The sequence below is a fragment of the Myotis yumanensis genome, unplaced genomic scaffold (genome assembly GCF_028538775.1).
Source record: "Myotis yumanensis isolate MYYU_CA2020_CCGP unplaced genomic scaffold, mMyoYum1.0.hap1 SCAF_6, whole genome shotgun sequence".
In the NCBI taxonomy this organism is placed as follows: Eukaryota; Metazoa; Chordata; class Mammalia; order Chiroptera; family Vespertilionidae; genus Myotis; species Myotis yumanensis.
This window is the reverse complement of record NW_027223757.1, coordinates 3693809-3715853: the sequence shown is the minus strand read 5'-3', so window position 1 is coordinate 3715853 and position 22045 is coordinate 3693809. Positions and strand designations below refer to the sequence as shown.

At 52.2% G+C, this 22045-nt stretch overlaps 1 protein-coding gene and 1 long non-coding RNA gene across 4 annotated transcripts; one reads left to right on the top strand and one right to left on the bottom strand.

The window, feature by feature from the left end:
* Window positions 1–619: 619 nt before the first annotated feature.
* Window positions 620–2408, bottom strand: LOC139012995 (uncharacterized). Its single transcript, XR_011471913.1, has 3 exons — window positions 2342–2408; window positions 1695–1844; window positions 620–1124 (listed from the first exon to the last, which is right to left on the bottom strand). It is a non-coding gene; the product is annotated as an uncharacterized lncRNA (long non-coding RNA).
* On the top strand, window positions 1357–7392 carry MAS1 (MAS1 proto-oncogene, G protein-coupled receptor). Of its 3 annotated transcripts, none has more exons than XM_070419172.1 (2): window positions 1357–1429; window positions 6012–7392. In XM_070419172.1, exon 2 carries the CDS (start codon window positions 6048–6050, stop codon window positions 7029–7031), a length of 984 nt encoding a protein of 327 aa, XP_070275273.1. In that variant the 5' UTR covers window positions 1357–1429; window positions 6012–6047; the 3' UTR covers window positions 7032–7392. The 3 variants fall into 3 exon arrangements, 2 of the variants coding, with proteins under 2 accessions (XP_070275273.1, XP_070275272.1); XR_011471912.1 differs by lacking the exon at window positions 6012–7392 and adding an exon at window positions 2275–2385 and having other exon boundaries at window positions 1405–1429; XM_070419171.1 differs by lacking the exon at window positions 1357–1429 and adding an exon at window positions 2387–2620.
* Window positions 7393–22045: the final 14653 nt, after the last annotated feature.

Below are 22045 nucleotides of genomic sequence, written 5' to 3'. Positions count from 1 at the left end.
CTCCATCACTATGGGTTCTACCACTATGGGCTCCATCACTGTGGGTTCTACCACTGTGGGCTCCACCACTATGGGCTCCATCACTATGGGTTCTACCACTGTGGGCTCCACCACTGTGGGCTCCATCACTATGGGTTCTACCACTATGGGCTCCATCACTATGGGTTCTACCACTGTGGGCTCCACTACGATGGGCTCCATCACTATGGGTTCTACCACTATGGGCTCCATCACTGTGGGCTCCATCACGTTGGGCTCCATCACTATGGACTGTACTACTTATGAGCCCATGCCATGGCCTCTGGGTTACTAAACTTCCTTCTTCCTTGCCCTGTAAGGTCCTTCCCCAGGCCTCCTCCCTGTGCACCTGTTGTTTGAGGGGAGGAAGAGGGATGCTGCTTCTCTCGGAAACTGCAAAGGGGTGACTTGACTTGTGGAGGTGAAGCTAGAGCTTCCTTCCACACTGGACTTTGGGCTCACAGACATCACTTCCCCAGGCTCCGCGGGCTCTGTGCCTCCCCCCACAACCCTCCTCACCTCCCCGAAGGAGGGCACTGCTCACAGACAAGCCCGGCGCAGAAATAGACAACCTATTTGTGGCTTAATGCAAGCGGTTTACTTTCACAGGGAGTTACTGTATTTTCTCTAAATGCAAATCATCATCGACCACAAATGAAGCTCCAGCTCCATCTGCAGTAATTTCTGCTTTTGTTAGTTGGTGCCAATTTGTCGAAAAACAATTGGTGCCTCCTACCACCCGCTCTCTCTGGAGGAAGAGAGCCTGTCCCTTCCGAGCGAGCGCCCCGACTCACCCTCACCGCCACCCACCTGGCTGCACGCCCCTACCACCCACCACCTGCCACGCCGGCTCCCGCTGCTCCTTCCTCGTTCACCTGGGCGGGGGGGCCGTTATCAGTTTCCCAATAGGGCAGCTTGTTCTCCGCCAGACGCACGGGCTTCTGTGTTCTGGTCGGAGCTGGGAAAAGCAAACCGGTGAGGCCCCGGGTCCTGTTGACTTAAACAGTGACGTTGGCGTCTTGCTTCCCGTCGGCCACTCCGCTCAGGGTGTCACGGCCCCCGGAAGGACAGGGCGAAACATTCACAATATCTGGACGGTCCCTGGGCTGCGGAGAAGCAGCCCGTGTGAGCGGAGGAGCCCGGCAGGCCTGCCACCCACCCGTCTCCTCCATTCCTCTGTCCCTCGGGGCTCCCCCTCCGCCTGACTTTGGAACCGTCTGCCAGCCCGTTCCCTCTCCCTCGTCACCCTTCCTTCTGCGTGTCTGGTCCCCTTGCCACGCGTGCTCCTTCCCCTCCGCCCTGCAGTGTGCAGATGGTCCCGGCTTCCGGCTCCGTGTCTGACTCTCTCCCGGGAGCCGTAACCCTCAGGAGCTGGCCGCTCCCTCTCCCTCCCTCGGAGCATCCGAACCAGGTAACGACCGACCACTTTTGCATTTCCCCGACGGAGGCCACCTGACCTCTTGGTTGGCTGCTTAGCCCCTGCCTGTTGGGCAGGTGCCCGACTCTCACCTTGTCTTGCCTGTGGGAGGCCTTTAGGGGACGCCCTGCCTCCCCTCCTCCTCCCGCAGGCCCGGTCTGCTGGCCCTGGGGCTCGCTGCTTAGGAAACAGCCCGAGGAAAGCTGCATGTTCGGGTTCCCAAGTCTCTTTCCCACAGAATCCGAAGTTGCCTTCTCACCCTGTTTGGATCTGACGGGTCCCAGGGGCCGGGCGCTCCTTGACACAGTGAGGGAGGCTTTCGCAGAAGAGGACGTGCTGCCGTGGATGAGGGCGGGTGGCTCTCTCCGCCGGCTCAGCCGTCACACATCCCGGTTCTCCTGCTGGGGGCCTGTGGAGAAGGGGGACAGGTCAGGGGGAGAGCAGCTGGACGGCGTGGGTGAGAGGCTGCGGCTCCCAGAGGCAGCCCCCAGGACGGCCCCCAGCCAGGCTGACGTGCCACCCGGGTGCTGCCCACCCTGTCCCTCCCCCTCGGAGCCCACTCCCAGGCTTTCTCTCTCCTCCGTTGCTTCGTATTTACACCCACAACTCTGAAAATGGGTTGTAGAAAGGGAACGAATGCTTAATTATTGAGCAGCGTGTCCCTCGCAGTGCAGGTGTGTACATACATCTCATTTAATCACAGCTGCTTTCTGTAGTAAATAGGATTAGCTCCATTTTGCAGGTGGCAAAACTGAGGCTTAAAGAGCCTGGCAGGGATCCCAGGGCTAGTCACAGGCTGAGCCAGGAATCTGATCTTTTGTGACTCTGCCCTTCCCTAGGGCTTGTCTCTGGCTCATCTCTCTCCTTGGCCCCGTCTGGCCCTGGTGGTTCGAGGGGGTCAACCACCTCCCGTGATCGCCGGCTTGCTCCCGCTCTGGATCAGCATGAAGACTTTCAATTGCGTGTATTTGAACGCGGCTCCTGCTGGTACGCGTGGGACCATCTGCCTGGCACATCTCAGCCGCCGGGAGCGGCTCTGATGCTTCAGCGAAGGGAGGCTGCAGCCGTCCTTGGAGAAGATGCTGGGACCGGAGACCCTGCAGGCTGGCGGGGCAGGGGTGCCCCGGGATGCCCAGGGACAGCCCCCCGGCTGCCGCCTCTGACCTCCCTGAGCCCATGGAGCTAGTGAGTCGAACCCCACTTTTCCGTTGTTCAGCGGCCCTGACCCCCGGAGTAAGAGCCTCGCTCTTCCAAGAGCCGTGGCCGGCGCGTTAGCGTCTGTGTGTGTTGGCAGAGACCTTGGTCTCCTCCGGCCCTTGTTTTGGAAACTTGTGCTTCTTTGCTGGGCTCACTGTCCCCAAACAGAGTTTTCCAACTTCAGGGTAGAAACTTCTGTGTTAGCTTTTTCTTTTTTTTGACTCGGATCCGTGCATAAATACGGAAGCTGGGGCTGGCAAGGACTTTTTGATTTTTCTGGGGAAGCCACTGGCTTAGAAGCAGTGGGGCACGGCGGGAGGCAAGCTGGCTTGTCTTCCGTTCCTCTCCGTGGTGGGCACCGCGTTGGCACTAGCCTCTGTGGCTTATACAGTCGGGGGGCCGCCCTCGGGGGGCCGGGGCCATGAAAAGGCATCTGCTCAGTCTTGGTCGTTGGTGTGAGTATCTTGGCAATACTTCCCAGGCAGGGGGCGGGGGAGTTGGGGAGGCGCAGGATGCTGTCGGAGGCTCTGTAGGTAGTGCCTTGCCCGGACACTCTTTTTGTGGGGGCCATTCCGTGCATGGCAGCCCCCGGCCCCTGCCCCACTAGATGCCAGTAGCCCCCTCTTCTCAGTTGTGACAACCCAAATCCCCAGCAGCACCAAGCGTCCCCCGGGGACAAAATCACAGCCGCCTGTGAGCTGAGCGCTGTGAGGGGGAAAGGGAGCGGAAGCCCCTACTTCTCCATGCAGGTGGCTCAAGTGCAAGGAAGATGGGAGCGAGGTGTTCAACACCAGACAGATGTTCCTGCCTGCACATTCCCGGCAGGTCCCTTACCTGCCATGGAAATTCCATCTCACACATGGGTTTCTGTTTGCTCAGTTACACACACACACACACACACACACACACAAGCACGCACGCACACACGCACACACACAAACATGAGGATTTGCCCTTTCCCTGGAGCTGTGCACCTGGAGGTCCAGCCTAGTCAGGTCTCTCTTTCTGGTTGCCTAGGAACAAGACGGTTTCAGATGGCCCACCTGGAACCTTACTTAGTGTTGTTGGCTTTTCTCTTTTTTTCCTCCCTTCATTTCTTCTTTCCTTCCTTCCTTCTTCCCACCCTCCCTCCTCTCCTCCCTCCCTCCCATCCTTCCTTCCTTCTTCCTAGAGTGATGTGTTGGACTGGGAGTCCAGGACCATGCGTAGACGGTGGCCAACTGCATGGGAACATAGAGAGAGATGTCTGCTTCTTAGATCCCTAAAAGAAAACTCAGCAGCATAAAGCTTTATACCTCAGCAAAGCTGGAACCCCACCCCCTCCCCCATCCCTGCCTGCTTTCACTCTCCTTGCTTTGCTATCAGCTCCACGGCCCATCTGTCCCTCTGACTTTTGTGAGAGGTCAAAGCAAGCAGCCTTTTTCACTACGCTGGCCAAGACTCGGGCTCCGCAAAGCTCACATCCTTACACTCCCATAGAAACCACCGTGCTTGCTTTGCCTGCGAGCTGGTGCGGTATCTCAGCTTGGCATTTCCACGAGACGACTGGTGAAGTGTTTTCCATCTCTGGCTCTTCTCACACCCAGCGCTTTATTCTTATATTTTTACTGATTTCAGAGAAGAAAGGAGGCGGGGGGAGAGAGAGAGAGAGAGAGAGAAATATCAATGATGAGAGAGAGTGCCCGGCCAGCATGGCTCAGTGGTTGAGCGTCAACCTATGAACCAGGAGGTCACGGTTCGATTCCCAGACAGGGCACATGCCCGGGCTGTGGGCTCGATCCCCAGTGTGGAGCGTGCAGGAGGCGGCCGATCACTGATTCTCTCTCATCGTTGATGTTTCTCTCTCTCTCCCTCTCCCTTCCTCTCTGAAATCAATAAAAATATAGTAAAAAAAAAAAAGAAATTAAACAAGTCTTTGGCTGGGGAAATCCCCTATATTACAGTGGTCGGCAAACTGCGGCTCGCGAGCCACATGCGGCTCTTTGGCCCCTGGAGTGTGGCTCTTCCACAAAATACCAACTTCTGCACATGGGCCACGAAGTTTCAATCGCACTGTACGTGAGCGCCCGCACGTGGTATTTTGTGGAAGAGCCACACTCCAGGGGCCAAAGAGCCGCATGTGGCTCGCGAGCCGCAGTTTGCCGACCACGGCCCTATAACATCGGGGCTATGATGCCCCCTCCCTTAAGTAGGAAGCGTCAGAAGCTAGATTGGAAAGCATGTAACAGAGAGGCTATAAAAGGTAAGCTCTTAAAATAGAACGGGACCCGGACAGAATGTGAGGGCTTGGGAGCGAGGAGTCCCAGCGACGCGGCTTCCTCGCATTCGTCCTGGATGCTGGCCTCTCTCACACGCTCTCTGGCTCCATTTTTTTTTTTTTTAATATATTTTATTGATTATTTACAGAGAGGAAGGGAGAAGGATAGAGAGCCAGAAACATCGATGAGAGAGAAACATCGATCAGCTGCCTCCTGCACACCTCCTACTGGGGATGTGCCCGCAACCAAGGTACATGCCCTTGACTGGAATCGAACCTGGGACCTTTGAGTCCGCAGGCTGACGCTCTATCCACTGAGCCAAACCAGTTAGGGCTCTCTGGCTCCATTTGACGGTCTGTGCAGTGAGGGGTCCGATGAGACCAGTGGTCCAATGAGATCAGCTCTCGGGGAGAAGTGGGGACCTGGACTCGCGCCTGGCTGGCTCCGCAGTGAGGACCCCCGGGAGCCCTCGGGCCCTGACCCCTGCAGTGTTGGTTTGCAACAGCTCCCCTCGCCTGAGTCGGTGCTCCCCTATATCACAGAACTGAGACCGCATGAACAGGTGCCTTCTAACTGTTCGCACCTTAAACATATTGGTGCACTACTGACCATCACTCAGCGAGCTGTTTCCTCTCATTGGCCTATGGCTTGTGGCACTTCATGCCTTCAAACAATGGCAACAACAACACTGCTCTAACATGTGTGCTGTCATCGAATTTTAATGCGATTGACTTGGTTCCCCAGGCCAGGAGATGGGGCCACAGGAGATGACACAATTTTCCAAACGCCATTTGGAAGGCTTGGGCCAGACTGGAAGTGGACACCAGGCGCCCCATCCTCTGGCTTGCCGGCGCCCTTTGTCGCTGAGCCACAAGCACATAACAAGGCAGAAGTAAAGGCTATTGGGGGCTCGAAAACAGTTACTAAATCAGTTCTCCCTCCTGGTGAAATGTCTAATTTTATCACCCTTAGAAACAGAGTTGTACCATCTATTCAACACGTTTTGTATGAAGGTTATATGTATGATTATAGCACGAAGGCTCCGATCCGTGCTGAAATTCTCCCTTTCACCCCAACGCATCAGTTTCCTTTATTTTTCTTTTTTTTAAACTTATTTACAGAAAATTCCCGGAAGAGCCCCCCCGTGAGGCCTCCCCATGGGTGAGTCCAACGTGACCTCATTTGCTGTCGAGGGCCCCACGAATGCCTCGACCTCGACGGGCAGGAACGCCTCCGCCAGGGCCGTGCGGGAGGAACTGCCCGCCGTGCTCTGGGTCATTATGAGCATCTCCCCGCTGGGCTTCGTGGAAAACGGGGTTCTCCTCTGGTTCCTCTGCTTCCGGATGCGAAGGAACCCCTTCACAGTCTACATCACCCACCTGTCCATCGCGGACATCTCCCTGCTGTTCTGCATCTTCATCCTGACCGTCGACTACGCCTTAGGTTACGAGCTCTTGTCGGGCTACTACTACACCATCGTCACCTTGTCCGTGACGTTCCTGTTTGGCTACAACACGGGCCTCTATCTGCTGACGGCCATCAGCGTGGAGCGGTGCCTGTCCGTCCTGTACCCCATCTGGTACCGATGCCATCGCCCCAAGCACCAGTCGGCGCTCGTCTGCGCGCTCCTGTGGGCACTGTCCTGCCTGGTGACGGCCATGGAATACGCCCTGTGCATCGACAGCGAGAGGCAGAGCTACTCCCAAAGCCACTGCAGGGCGGTCATCATCTTCATCGCCATCCTGAGCTTCCTGGTCTTCACGCCCCTCATGGTGCTGTCCAGCGCCGTCCTGGTGGTCAAGATCCGCAGGAACACCTGGGCGTCCCACTCCTCCAAGCTGTACCTGGTCATCGCGGTCACCATCGCCATCTTCCTCACCTTCGCCATGCCCATGAGAGTCCTCTACCTGCTGTTCTACGAGTACTGGTCCACGTTCGGGAGCCTCCACGACGTCTCCCTCCTCTTCTCCACCATCAACAGCAGCGCCAACCCTTTCATTTACTTCTTCGTGGGCAGTAGCCGGAAGAAGCGGTTCAAGGAGTCCTTAAAGGTGGTCCTGACCAGGGCTTTCAAGGACGAAACGCAGTCCAGGCGCCAGGGAGACAGCGGCAATCTCAGCACCACCGAGACAGTCGTCTGAGCCCAAGCGGTGGGGGCAGGGTGTGTGTCTCTGTGCTCGATGTGCGACGGAAGTAGCTCCTGACTATGATACGGAAGACACCCCGCCCCCGGGCACAAGATGCTAATTGACCGTGAGACTGTTCTCTTGGACTGTGTCTTCTGGAAACGCCTACACACGAACCTCAGTCACTTCCGTCCCCATCAAAATCCCTCTTTCGGTTCCTCCTCCTCTCTTCCCAAGAACCACGCAGGTTACTCCAGCAGGAGGTGTGCAGGGGTGTGCAGGTGTGTGTAGGGGTGTGCAGGGGTGTGCAGGTGTGTGTAGGGGTGTGCAGGGGTGTGCAGGAGTGCACAGGAGTGTGCAGGGGTGTGCAGGTGTGTGTAGGGGTGTGCAGGGGTGTGCAGGGGTGTGGAGGTGTGTGCAGGGGTGTGTAGGGGTGTGCAGGGGTGTGCAGGGGTGTGTAGGGGTGTGCAGGGGTGTGGAGGTGTGTGCAGGGGTGTGTAGGGGTGTGTAGGGGTGTGCAGGGGTGTGCAGGGGTGTGGAGGTGTGTGCAGGGGTGTGTAGGGGTGTGCAGGTGTGTGCAGGGGTGTGTAGGGGTGTGCAGGGGTGTGCAGGTGTGTGCAGGGGTGTGTAGGGGTGTGCAGGGGTATGTAGGGGTGTGCAGGGGTGTGCAGGTGTGTGTAGGGGTGTGCAGGGGTGTGCAGGAGTGCACAGGAGTGTGCAGGGGTATGCAGGTGTGTGTAGGGGTGTGCAGGGGTGTGAAGGTGTGTGGAGGTGTGTGTGTGGGGGTGCAGGTGTGTGTAGGTGTGTGTATGGGGTGTGCAGGGGTGTGCAGGGGTGTGCAGGTGGGTGCAGGAAAAGGTAACATAGGATTTGCTGGCACTTGAGGGGATGGAGCGGCGGAGCGGGGAGAACTGGGTTTTGGAGTGAGGTGGAGTCTGTCATTTGCTGCCCGTGTGACCTCAGCACTGACTTACCCTCTCAGCCCTGCGGCCTCAGGTATAAAATGTTTGACTGTGACCGTCCGTATCCCCGGGCTGTGGAGAGGAAGAGATGGGGAGACTGGTGTGCAAAGCCTCTGCTCACGGTCATGCTCATAAATGTCAGCCTCCCCTCACCGCTTTCAGGGGAAGAAGACACTCACGCCTCTGTTCTGTGCAGCACACGCGTGGCTCTATCATGTACCAGTACTGTAACATGTTTTCAGATGTTGAGTGTAGATTCACGAAGGTCTTCTTCCTGCCGGCGGCGGTGTGAGAGCTTCCCAGGGCGCAGGATTGCTATCGACAATGCCCCCAGGTGTCGGTCACAGGACCCACGCCGCCATGCGTTACGGCAGCATTTCAGGTCACGAACAAAACTGCTGGCCAGCCCTGGCCGGTTTGGTTCAGTGGATGGGGCATCGGCCCGTGGACTGGCGGGTCCCGGGTTTGATTCTGGTCCAGGGCACATACCTCGGTTGCAGGCTTGATCTCCGGCCCCGGGCCTGACCAGGGGGCAACCAATGGATGTGTCTCTCTCACATCAATGTTTCTCTCTCTCTGCCTTTCCCCCTCCCTTCCACTCTCTCTAATAATAATGGAAAAATGTCCTCTGATGAGGATAAAAAAACAACAAAAAAAACCCTTTCGGCCACCGTTTGAGGGGTTGCTCGTGGCACCCTCCCCCGTGAGAATGCTGGGTGCCATGCAGGCTGTTGTAACCTGCTTTGCTTGACGTGAATCTTCACGATCGGAACTTAGCTCCTGAGTCACGGAGGGGACTGGGCTCCCGGAGCTGCTCCCCCAGGAGGAGGGGTTATTTATTTACAGCCGCAGAGTTCTCCCAGCAGCAGGTGCACATGTCTGTGTCATCCCTGGAAGGAGGGGCGGCAGGGGCTGCTGACCGTGTGGCCACGTCTCGGAGGGCACTGCAGGACCCCTCGGCGTCTGAGTGTTCCCCTGCTCGCCTGCCGCGGTTCCTGTCTGTGTCCTGAGCCGCATGTCCCAGGTTTCAGCTGGGATACCCCGTCCTGGCCTGTAGACTGACCACATCACTATGTCACTTTCCTGCTGTCCCCTCCGGGCGGGCGCCCGTGACAATGGCAATGCTCCTGCGGCTCTGTGGGGAGGAATGCGTCCACGCCCATTCCTGTTTGTTTTAACTTTGTCTCCAAAGGGTCAGAGAAGCCGTGAGGAGATGGTTCTCTGTCGCCGCCTGTCACGTCTCCATCCTCTTCCTTTCGAAAGAAAAGGTCCCCTGGACGCGTGGGGGCAGCTCCGCCGGTGGTGACATGCCAGACCCCCACCCCCTGCCTGGAGCAGGCGGCTTTTCAGGGGGTGACATCTGATTCAGACTCGAGGCAGCTTGCTTTTGGGAGCCCAGATGGGCGCGGAGCAGTAACATTTCGGATGGTCTTGTTTCTGATGGAAAACAGAACATCTCCTTGGGCAGGAAGAGAGTGCGGCTCGGCGGCTGTCCCCTGTTCATGTCCCCTCCCAGGTGCCCACCACCGCGGTCAGGGAGGAGGGGCCGGCCTCAGCTCATCTCGGAGGAAGGAAAGACCCATAGAAGCAAGGAGTGTTCACCCGAGGAAGATTCGACGGGCTCATGGGAAGCCCCCAGGAACTGCCCTTCTGCAGACCCAGTGGGAAAATGGAACGCGTTCGTGAATATTAAAATTCCTCTAACCGTTGACAGAGTCATGATTTGCAGAGAAGTAGGATTCGGGGTTTGGCAGGGCTGTAAGGACACATTCCCCTCTTACTTCACCCAAAGGCACCCACAACATAAAGTGTAAGGTGAAACTAAAACAGGAAGACACGTGAATTTGCATGGGTGAAGAGGAGACCAGATGGTTTATGGGAACGTAGGCAATGTGTCTAAGTCGAGGTAGGGTAGGGGGCGCCAGTCCTGAGAATTCCCTGGGCCTGGCTGGGGTGGAGGGCTTTGGGGGTTAGTGCCTGTCCTTGACGAGGGGAAGGGTCTGTAGTATTCGTGCTAAAATATTCATGGAGGCCTCCCCTGCCCAGCGCCAGGATGTGAACAGGCCAAGGGGAGCAGGCGGGCCCGGGCAGGAGGGGAGGACCACACAGGCACCGACCGCTCTAGCTGCACGCAAATCCACGTCCGAGACTCTTATAAACAAAGCTGCGTGGCCGTCAAGAGGGAGGTGAAACCGCATCTCATCTCGTGGTAAAAAAGGGGTGTTTCATGGAGGTGCCCTTTGGTTGCTTGAAGTAGGATTTAAAAGGTCAAAGGGGGAGGGGGCTCCAGGCCGAGGACCGGCCTGAGGGCAGCCAAGGACAGGTCAAGGACAGGTCAGCAGGGGAGGGGCAAGCCCAGCCACTCAGCTCTGGGACTGGCTGCACCCAGTTCCCTGGAGAGCCCTGTGGTCCTGCCCACCACCCTGCCGTCTCTGTGGCTGTCATCGCTGGCCTTCGGGCCCCACATTCTTCACGTTCTTTGAAATATGGCTCCCAGGCGTCAGTCCACAGCCACGGTCATTGGTCATTATCACCCGGTCTTGCCATGGCAGCTGTTCTCACTCCTTATCTCCACCAGCCCTGCTCGCCCCCGTCTCTGCGTCAGCTCCACTGGCCCTCAGCTTCTCTCCTCTCCGAGCTGCGCTCCGAGCCTCACTGCAACTCCAGCCCCGCTGCTTCCGAAAGCAAACCCCACACACCCACCACTTGTCTGACCAGGACCTCCTGCCTCCCATCACCCACTTTCTCCCTCCATCTGCCCTGGGTTTCTGCACCCCGAGGCCTCTTGCCCCTCCCGTGGGGTCCCCTGCGTCTCTCTCTGCTGCGCCACCCCTGTCCCCGTGCAGGCAGATCTCGGTGTCCCTGGTCCATCACTCTCCCTGGGCTCCTTGATTCTGCTGCCCAGTGCTCTCCCCTCGCGCCTTCTGCCCGGTCGCCTCCGCCCCACACCAGGCTCCTGAGCAAGCGGAGGCCTCTCCCAGCAGAAGGTCTGGGCTCCTGCAGAGTCACGGTTCCACCTGGCTGGTCCCCCATCAGGGCCCTTGAACCTCCTCCCGCCTCTTCCAGAATTTCCTGTCCGACCGCCTCCCAGACAACAATCTTACTTCTCCTGGGTTAGCAACCACATTGGTGGGGTTTTAGAAAGTGAAAAAACTGAGTCCTGACAGTGGACCGCAAGGGTCTACACCACCCAGCCCCCGTCTAATCTCCGCGCCTCCACCTTCCCCAGGGTTCGCGTGGCTCCCTCCTCTCACTGCTCCTGTCTTCTTGTGATTCTTTGAAAATGCCAAGTACACTCCTACTCCTGGGCTCTCAACGTCAACGCTCCTTTTCCTGGGAGGACCCTCAGTCTCGGCTCCCCTCCCCTCTTCCTTCAGGCTTCGGGTTAGATGTCAGCTCGCAGGGAGGCGCTCGCTGGCTGCCGGGCCACCCCCCAGGCCTCAGCCTCCCAGCACCCTCACGCTGCACCTGGAGGCACCCCGGAAGCGGAGGGAGCGGGAGCGGAGCCCAGGGACGTTCTGCTCCTGCTGCGGCCCCAGGCCCGACCTGCTGGCCTGGTGGGAGCCATGCAGACACAGGCTCACAGTGCTCCTACCTGAACACAAACAGAAGAAAGCCCTGGTCAGCCCCTCCCCTTCTGCCCCCCCTCACAGACACCCTTCTCTTCTGGAAAGGGGCCCCCACTCCTGTCTGTGCTTTCTCCACCACGACTCACCCCTTCACACCCGCCAGCTGAATTTCGACCCTCCGGCCACATTGAAATTGGCTCAGCTAGGGATCAAGTGACTCGCACATCGTCACATCCGATGGCCTGCTCTTCCCATACCTTCTGCAGCGTATGACAGGGCTGACTGTACTTGTTCTTTTTCCTTTTATAGAGAGAGTAGAGGGAGGGGGAGAGACACACAGAGAGAGAAACATCAATGTGAGAGAGACGCATCGGTTGGTCGCCTCCCACACTCGTCCGGGTCAGGGCCAGGGATCAAGCCTGCAACTGAGGTATGTGCCCTTGACCGGAACCAAACCCGGGATCCACATTCTATCCGCTGAGCCGAGCCGGCGAGGGCTGACCATACTCTGCTCAAAAGGCCCCCTTGAGCCCGGCTGGGTGGCTCAGTGGTTGAGCATCGACCTGTGAACCAGGAGGTCAGGGTACTGATTCCCAGTTGGGGCACAGGCCCGGGCTGTGGGCTGAATCCCCAGTGTGGGGCGTGCAGGAGGCAGCAGCTCCATGATTCTCTTTCATCATTGATGTTTCTCTCTCTCTCTCTCCCTTCCTCTCTGAAGTCAATAAAAAGAGTATGTATATGGAAGCAGCTCTTTCCCCTGTGTGAGCCCCGCTCAGACGCCAGCCAATTCGAAGCAGCTGTGCTGTCCATGGTTTAACCTCCTCACGCCCGCCTGGCCACTGCTCACATTTTCTCTGTATCACGCTCTTGCTCGTACCATGTCACACGTGTGTGCTACTAACACACAGCTTATTCCTGTGTGCTTTTGTGTAAGTTATACCGTGGTCTATGCTGCCGTCTGCAAATTGTTTTTTTCACTCAGCGTTACGTCGAGGGCTCCGCCTGCGCTGTCGCGTTTCATGTAGCTTTTCTTTTCACAGCTGAACCTTACTCCTCAGAGCTAACAGCCCACAGGTGATTCTCTTGCCCCCAGAACGTGTCCAGGTTTTTTGTTTGTTTAACGCAGTGGTTCTCAACCTTGGCTGCACATTAGAATCACCTGGGAATCTTTTTAAAATCCTGATTTCTGGGCCTCATCCTCCGGAAATTCTGTTTCTTTGTTACTAATGTTGTGGCCCCACCCCATAACAAAGAAACAGAATTTCCGGAGGAATGAGGCCCAGAAATCAGGATTTTAAAAAGATTCCCAGGTGATTCTAATGTGCAGCCAAGGTTGAGAACCACTGGTTTGACGGGAAGCGTTGCTGTTGAGCGTTCCTGTCCGCGTCTCCGAGCAACGCTGTGCAAGGATTTCTCTCGGGCAGGGGCTAGGAGCAGGGCAGCCGGCGCCAGAGCAGTGTTTTCCGAGGTGCGAGGTGCGGCAGGCCGTGGGGAGGAGCGGCTCGGGCTGCACAGCACCTGGGCCGCCCAGCTCTCTGCGGCCGTGGCTCGGTGCGCCGGCCGAGGGGAAAAGGGCATATTGTCGTAGGCCTAGGGTGCCCTACTGGCTGTTGAAGAGGTGGGTTAGGGCCAGCCCTCAGTCCCAGGACTGGTGTCCGGGAAGACAGCCACGTGAAGACGTGACTACACGGCCGGTGAGGCAGAAGCGGACACTGGACATGTGTCTACCAGCCAGGAAACGCCAGACTTGCCAGCAGCCGCCAGGAGGTAGGAAGACCAGGAAGGAGTCTCCCCTGGAGCCTCAGAGGAGGGGGCCCACCAGCACCGTGAGTGTTTCCCATGGGGCAACTTCCCACCCCCCCTTCATCACCTCACCCACCTGGTCACTGTGCACAGGCAGCGGGGCGTCTCATGGGGCTTCCCGCGCCCATTCACTTAACTTGGGGTGATCCAGCCCATGCTGACGGCTCTGCCCAAATCCCTTTACACTCCCGGCCGTTCTCCATGGCACCGCCAGTTCTCCCCGGGGACCACTTTCCCAGTAGCCCTGGGTGTGCCTGTTTCGGGGTCTTCTCAGGAACTAACCGTTTTAAAACATCGGTGTTCCATGGACATTTTAGAGTATCTTCTCAGGCTGCGTGAAAATCTTGTTGCAATTTTGTTTCGCATTTTTAAAATAGACTATATAGACCAGGTTTGGGGGAGAATGACGCCCTTACGACATGAAATATTTTTTACACACGAATAGGAAACATTTTCTTTTCACTTACAGGTCTTTTTTTAGGACCTTTTAACACAGGTTTTATAATTCTCTGAGAAATGGTCTTGCACACATTTTACTAGATGTATTTCAGGCACCCTTTCGTTTCGTCGCTATTGCAAGTAGCGGAGGTTTTGTTTTGTTTTAATTCTGCTTCCCAACTGTTGCTACAGAACTGCCATAGGTTCTCGCTCTCGGTCCTGTTTGTTCGGTCTGCCTGGGGATGGTTGGCTGGATTCTGGACATTGTATGTGAGAAATGTGTGTCCGGAGCTCTTTGCCAATCTGGCAGCGCCTACAGACTTCTCAGAAGAATATTTTTAAATGCCGATAACTAGACGCATGGGCTTCCAAAGAAACCCATGACATGAGCTGCAACCCAAAGGCGCTGGGGTGCGTAGACCCCAGATTAGGAAAGCGGAGAATTCTGGGGGACGCCCTCTCGCCGGAGGGTGTTCACTGCCAACCTCGTGAGGCAGCCGGTGGAGCTCCGTTACCTTCACCCAGTGGTAACCCCGCTGATTGGAGGCTGAACTGCAGGTAGAAAGGCTTCGGCTGCCTCTGGTCTTCACGCCCCCGCTGGGTGCACCCCTCCAGGGGCCCCGCATAGGGACTTGGTTTTGTGTTAGGTAACTCCCAGCAGAGAGAAAATCCCAGCCACTCAGTGTTATGGGGAATATATTTGTCAGAAGCAAATACATTTCCACAGAGAATAGCCTCACACAGGTTGTAGCCATCAAGACATTTAATCACGGGGTTTTGACATTTAAGAAGTCGGGAGTTTGGCGTTGCCTGGGCTTTCAGAGATAGGCAGAGCTTGATGAGCCAAATAAATTAATCTCCAGTTTTCTGCTGAAAATGCTGTACATAGCATTTTACTAGTTCTGTCTGTCATCTTTTTATGAGGACCATTAGCTGTTCCTCTAGCGTACTATTTTTGTGAGGCAAAGAATACTTCTAAATGTATTTATTCATTACCGAATAACAAGGCAAATGAAAGATCAGGAGCCAGGTGCCTTCTGTGCGTTCAGTGATCCAAAACATGGTTTAGCATATTTTTAATGTACAGTTCTGACCTTTAAGTTAATTTACATGGGATGTTGGCAACAGAGAAGATTATATAAAAGTGCAGCCTCTTTTTACCAAATAAAGACCTGAGTTTAAAAAAATATATATTTTTATTGATCTTTAGAGAGAGAGGAAGGGAGAGGGAGAAAGAGAAACATTGATGAGGGAGTGAAACATTGATCAGCTGTCTCCTGCACGCCCCCTATTGGTGGAAATCGAGCCTGACACCCGGGCATGTGCCCTGACTGGGAATCAAACCGGCAACCTTTCCGTGCACAGGATGATGCCCAACCAACTGAGCCACACCCTCCAGGGCAAAGACCTGAGGGTTTTGTTTTTGTTTTAAATCTCCTTAAATTTAGAAATATTACAGGTAAATGTTTGGTTAAGACAAAAAATTTTAGGACTTTATTTTTTTTATTTTTAAAAAATATATTCCACTGACTTTTCACAGAGAGGAAGGGAGAGGGATAGAGAGTTAGAAACATCAATGAGAGAGAAACATTGATCAGCTGCCTCCTGCACACCCCCCACTGGGGATGTGCCTGCAACCAAGGTACATGCCCTTGACCGGAATTGAACCTGGGACCCTTCAGTCTGCAGGCCGATGTTCTATCCACTGAACCAAACCGGTTAGGGCTAGGACTTTATTTTTTAAGGTAGTTTTAAGTTCACAATGAAATTGGGGGGAAGGTACAGAAATGGCTCAAATACCCCCTGTCCCCACACATCCCCCATCAGAGGTACATTGGTTACAACTGATGAACTGACACTGACATAGCATAGTCACCCAAGGTCCATAATTTACATAACAGTTCAGTTTTGGTGTTGTATATGCCATGGGTTTGGACATGTCAATCGATAATGGCACCTGTCAATCATACAGAGTATAGTCTCCCTCATTACCGCAGGGGATATGTTTCAAGACCCCCAGCGGGTGCCTGAAACCAGGGGTAGTACTGAACTCTATACGCCGGGTTGCCTCCTACTCATCCATACCTTCTCATTAAAGGAAGTTCTCGATGGCTTCTCTCTGGCATATCCGAGCCAGCATCACTCCTCTTGCACTTTGGGGACATTGCTAAAGAAAATAAGGGTGACCTGAGCATACTACAACTGTCCATGTGGTACCCTGGGCAGCTACTGAGTAGCTAATGGGTGCGGAGTATCTACAGCTTGGAAACCCTAGACAAGGGGATGAGTCCATCCCCCGCAGGATGGAGCAGGAAGGCACACCATTTCATCACACTCCTCAGAACAGCACTTAATTGAAAACTTATGAATTTTTTATTTTTAGAATTTTCCACTTAATATATTTAGACCGAGGTTGACCATGGATAATTGAAACCATGGAAAGCAAAACCACAGATCGGGAGGACTACTGTATTTTCACTGCCCTAAGAATTCTCTGTGTTCTGCCTACTTATGCCTCCCTGCCTTCGACTTCTGGCAGGGACTGGTCTTTCTACTGTCTCCACGATTTGCTTTTTCCAGAATGCCATATAGTTGGAATCATATAGTACCTAGTTTTTTCAGATTGGCTTCTTTCTATCAACGCTCTATCCATTTCAGATTCCTTCATGTCTTTTTATGGCTTGATAGTTCATTTATTTTTAGTACTGAATACTATTCCACTGTATGGATGTAACACAGTTTATTTATCCACTCACTTGCTTAAGGACAACTTGGTTGCTTCCAAGTTCTAGCGATTAGGAATAATGCTGCTGTAAATATCCATGTGTAAGTATTAAACTCTTTTGGGTAAATACCAAGGAGCACAATTGCTAGATTGTCTGTTAAGAGTACATTTAGTTTTGTAAGAAACCACCAAACTAGCTTCCAAAGTATCTGTATTATTTGTATTCCCACCACCAATGAATGAGAGTTGCTCCACATCTGAGTCAGCATTTGGTGTTGTCAGCGTTCTCGATTTTGTGCTTGTGTGTGTGTGTGTGTGTGTGTGTGTGTGTGTGTGTAATGTAGCATATTCACTAGAGTAACACCAGGGCATATTTAACTTTTTGTTTTAACTAATTCTTTATTGTTGAAAGTATTACATATATTCCCTTCCCCCCATTGATCCCCTCCAGCACGCCCCTCTTCCCCCTCCCCGCCCCAGGTCTTTTGCCTCTTTTAAGTTTATTCCTAAGTATCTTAATTTTTTTTGTTGCAATGGTAAATGGGATTGTTTGTTTAGTTTCTTTTTCTGTGAGTACATTATTGGTATATAAAAAAGCCATTGATTTCTGGGTATTGATTTTGTATCCTGCTACATTGCCAAATTCATTTATTAAATCTATTAGTTTTTTTTGGTGGAGTCTATAGGGTTTTCTATGTACGATATCATATCATCTGTGAATAATGAGAGTTTTACTTCCTCCTTTCTAATTTGGATGCCTTTTATTTCTTCTTCTTGTCTGATCGCTGTGGCTAGACCTTCCAGTACTATGTTGAATAAGAGTGGTGAAAGCGGACGTCCCTGTCTTGTTCCTGTTCTTAGGGCAAATGCTTTTAATTTTTGCCCATTGAGTATGATGCCGGCTGTAGATTTGTTATATATGGCCTTTATCATTTTGAGATATGCTCCCTCTATTTACACTTCGCTGACAGTTTTTATCAAAAATGGGTGTTGAATTTTGTCAAATGCTTTTTCTGCATCTGTTGATATGATCATATGATTTTGTCTTTCAATTTGTTTATGTGATGTATCAAATTTATTTGCAAATATTGTACCAGCCTTGCATCCCTTGAATAAATCCCACTTGGTCATGGTATAGGATCCCTTTAATATATTCCTGGGTGAGACTTGCTAATATTTTGTTGAGGATTTTAGCATGTATGTTCATCAGGGGTATTGGCCTGTAATTCTCTTTCTTTGTAGTGTCTTTATCTGGTTTTGGAATTAGGATAATGCTGGCCTTATAAAAAGAGTTTGGAAGTGTTCTTTCCTCTTGGATTTTCTGAAATAGTTTGAGGAGCATAGGTGAATGTTTGATAAAACTCCCCTGTGAAGCCATCTGGACTTGGGCTTTTGTTTGTTGGGAGTTTATTGATTATGGCTTTTATTTCATCTGTTGTTATTGGCCTATTCAGGTTTTCTGATTCCTCCTGATTCAGTTTTGGGAGATTATATTTTTCAAGGCATTTGTCCATTTCATCCACATTGTCCAACTTATTTGCACATAGTTGTTCATAGTATTTTCTTACAATCCTTTGTATTTCTGTGGTGTTGATGGTTATTTCTCCACTTTCATTTCTGATTTTATTTATTTGGGTCCTTTCTCTTTGTTTTTTGATGAGTCTGGCTAACGGTTTATCAATTTTGTTTATTATTTGAAAGAACCAGCTCTTGGTTTCATTGATATTTTGTATTGGTTTTTTAGTCTCTATGTTATTTCTGCTCTAATCTTTATTACAGTGGGGCCTTGACTTATGAGTGTCCCGACTAACGAGTTTTTCGAGATACGAGCCGTCTCTCGGCCGATTTTTTGCTTTGACTTGCGAGCTAAAATTCGGGTTACGAGCCAGCTTCAGATACCCCACCGCTAGTTGGTGCAGCGAATGTCACAGTGAACGCCACAACATCAGCCCAGCATCACATGTCTCACTTGTTCACTTTAAGATTTGACATACGAGTAATTTGAGTTATGAGCTCCATCACGGAACGAATTAAACTCGTAAGTCAAGGCCCCACTGTACAAGGTTTGAGTTTTATGGTTTAATGTTGTTCTTATTGAAGGTCATAGCGGGCAGGTGGCAAGCATCATAACGGTTTCCATGCTGGGGACCACTCAAGGTCCCAGAGGAGTCTAAGTTCTGACTTTGCAGACGTGGCTGAGAGCTTAGAAGATGGAGGCAGGACACTTTATTCTCCCTGCCTGCTTCTCCTGGACACACCCTCCCTCCCAGAATTCCTTGGGCTAGGGATAAGAAAATCAAGGGGCTTGAGACAGATTTGGTGCAGGGAACTTGGTGATTGGAAGGTGATCACTCCCTTCCCAGGAGTTTGGACAGGGCCAAGAAGGGTCCTAAGAACCTTCTTCCATAACACAATGAGGATTATTGTGGTCACAGGGAGGGTTTTGAGGCTGATCAAGGAAGAGACAGGACCACCAGGTGGCAGTGTTGCACAACAGCTTTTTTGCATACAAGGGGAAGTCCCTCACAGCAGGCGACCTTTCAGAGCGTGTACGCAGGCAGGGACCCCCACCCCGAAGGGGAAGAGGGCATGGGAATTCTCTGGACTGAGGGGACTCAAGGGGGGTTCACATGTCCAGGTGATGTCACTCAGCCGCAGGGTGGGGAGTCTCTGGGTTAGAGAGCTCCCAAGGGCAGCATCGGTTTGGAGTCATGATGGTTAATTTTGTGTCAACCTGACTGGGCCAAGGGAGCCCAGATGTTCGGTTGAACATGAGTCTGGGTGTGTCTGGGAAGGTTTTTCTGGATGCGACCAGCACTTGAATTGGTAGACTGAGTAAATGTGGGTGGGCCTCATCCAATTCGTTGAAAGCCTGAATTTTTTTTTAAAAAAATAAGGCTAAGTAAGGGGAAATGTACTCTTTCTGCCTGACTGCCTTCAAGCTGGGAATTGGTCTTCTTCCTGCCTTTGAACTTGGACTTAAACGGAAACTTACTCCATCTGCTCTCCTGGGTCTCCAGCTTGTCAACTACAAATCTTGGGACTTGTCAGCCTCCATAACTGCATGAGCCAATTTCTTAAAATCTATATACCTATCTATATCTCTACCTCTACCTCTACCTCTACCTCTACCTCTACCTCTATTTCTACCTATCTCTATCTCTATCTCTATCTCTATCTCTACCTCTACCTCTACCTCTACCTCTATCTCTACCTACCTATCATCTTTTATTGGTTCTGTTTCTCTGGAGAACCGTGGCCAATAGCTACAGGGTGTGTCTTATCTGTGGCTCACAAACGTTTGGTGCAGCTTTATAGGTTACTAGTATAGGAAGCGGGTAGGCTCTACATGGCTGAAAGGTGTGTTTATTTAGACTATCTGTAAAACATGAAACGTTGAGTTGGTACCAGTGGGTTTTGAGCTATCAGTCCACGCCTGGTGTGAAGAAGAAGAACATGACATGGGCATCTTCTTAGGCCAACACACGGGATCCAGCTCTGGCCACTTCTATTGCAACCATGGAGGGAAAAAAGGAAGGTCTCAAATTAGTACACGTCTTAATAGTTAACCATGCTTTTCTTAATTCTGGAGTGTTCTCTGTGAGGTGATGGCGATGAGCTGGGGGTTTTATGTTTCACGTGAACTCTCCGTCACCCTGGCTTGTCCACCCCACACCAGCATGGAAAGGGAAGCAAGGGCCCAGGTAACCATAGCAACAGTAACAAAAATAGTTGCATCTTCCCAGCCATGTCTACGTCCTTACTTTTCCTGGCAGAGTCCCAGGTGGTCCCACATGCTCCCCATGGCTGGCAGCCACTGAAGTGTGTCCACTTAATGTTTATCTTTTTCTAAAGTTAAAAGATATTAAGTGCTTATTACAGAGGATCTGGAAAGTAGAAAAATATAAAGAGAATTAAAATATGACCCATATGAGAGATAACCACATTTTCATATACTTCATCCTTTTTATGAGATATTTATAAATAATAGTTAACATCATTACTGTTTTGCATTCAGCTTTTTACACCTTAAATTAAATAATCTGGTTTTCCTATGTCTTTAAATAGATTTCAGAAGGATAATTAATATATATATATATATATATATATCCTTATTTATTTTAGAAAGAGAGAAAGGGAGAGGACAGAAAGATAGAAAGACTGCTGAGAAACACCATCAGTTGGCTGCCTCCTGCACTTCTTCCACTGGGGATTAAGCCTGCAACGTGTGTATGTGCCCTGACCAGGAATCCAACTGGTGACCTCTCGGTTCATGGCTTGATGATCAACCGCTGAGCCACACCAGCTGGATGGACAATTTCTTTTCTCTTTTTTCTTTTTTTCACAAGCAGAATACAGGAAATCTTGGCCAAAGAGTTCCTTGGTTTTGCTTGACTTTGTTCAGGAAGCCGTGTAACCCACAGTGTACACTGTTCAGCATCTACAAGGACCAGCTAGGTCCTTGGTCCCATGGAAATTTTCTTTTCAGGCATGAAAATGTCAAATATAATCATAAAAGCAGCGACCTAACCTCTGTACAAAAATACTGTATATATTTTTAAATGATTACACGTAGAAGCATAGCTTTTAACGCCAGCATAACATTGCACTCTACATGCAGCAGACTTTGCCCGGTGGCTGGCTATTTAAATTGGTTCCTGACTTGCCCTTTGAGAGCCAATGATGGGTCTGGGGGAGGTTTCACAGATGCTGGGAGGTGGACCTCAGTTCCCAGCATCTCCTCCCCGGGGTCCCCTCAGAACTGGCTCACAGTGTTCAAAGCAGAGGGGCTGGGAGCGATGTTGGAAGAGGGAAGAGAACAAAAGGGAGTCAGTGCCATGAATTCTTGAGCAGCCTCCAATTTCACTTTAATGTTCATTTCAGGCTCCCTCTCTGCAGGTCTTTGCAGAATCTCCAGCAAGTGTCCACGCTGTCCCCTGTGCTGGGAACCCCGACAGCCCCGGTTTCTGCGGGAGGGCACGGCTCCCTGCCCCGGGGAGGGGCTGCAGGCGGTATTCGCTTTATTTGCTTTCCCCTCGGTTCAGGCACTGGTGTGGGGAGTGAGGTGCAAACACAGGCCCGGAATGTTCTCTTCTACAATCTGAGTGGCAGCGGTCCTAAGACCGTTGGAACAAGAGGTAGGCCAAGCTGAACTGAGCTGTGGGAAGAGGCTGCGAGCTGTCCTTGTCCTGCGAAGGGAGGAGGGACATACAGACTCTGGGACAATGGACCTCGGGCCATTTCCTAAGCTTCTCCTCTCTCCTCAAGCTCCCTACTGAAATCAAAACAGTGAGGCATGGCCTAAGGATAGACCAACAGGCCAATGGGACAGAATAGGGAGCCCGGAGGTAAACCCAGGCCTACGAGGACAACGGATGTTTGCCAAAGGTGCAAAGGCAATGAGACGGGAAAAAATAGTTTTTTCAACAAATGGTTCTGTAAAAATTGTGTATCCATATGCAAAAAAAGAACTAGGGTTTATAACGTGCACCATATACAAAAATTATCTCAAATTAGATCTAGACCTAAATG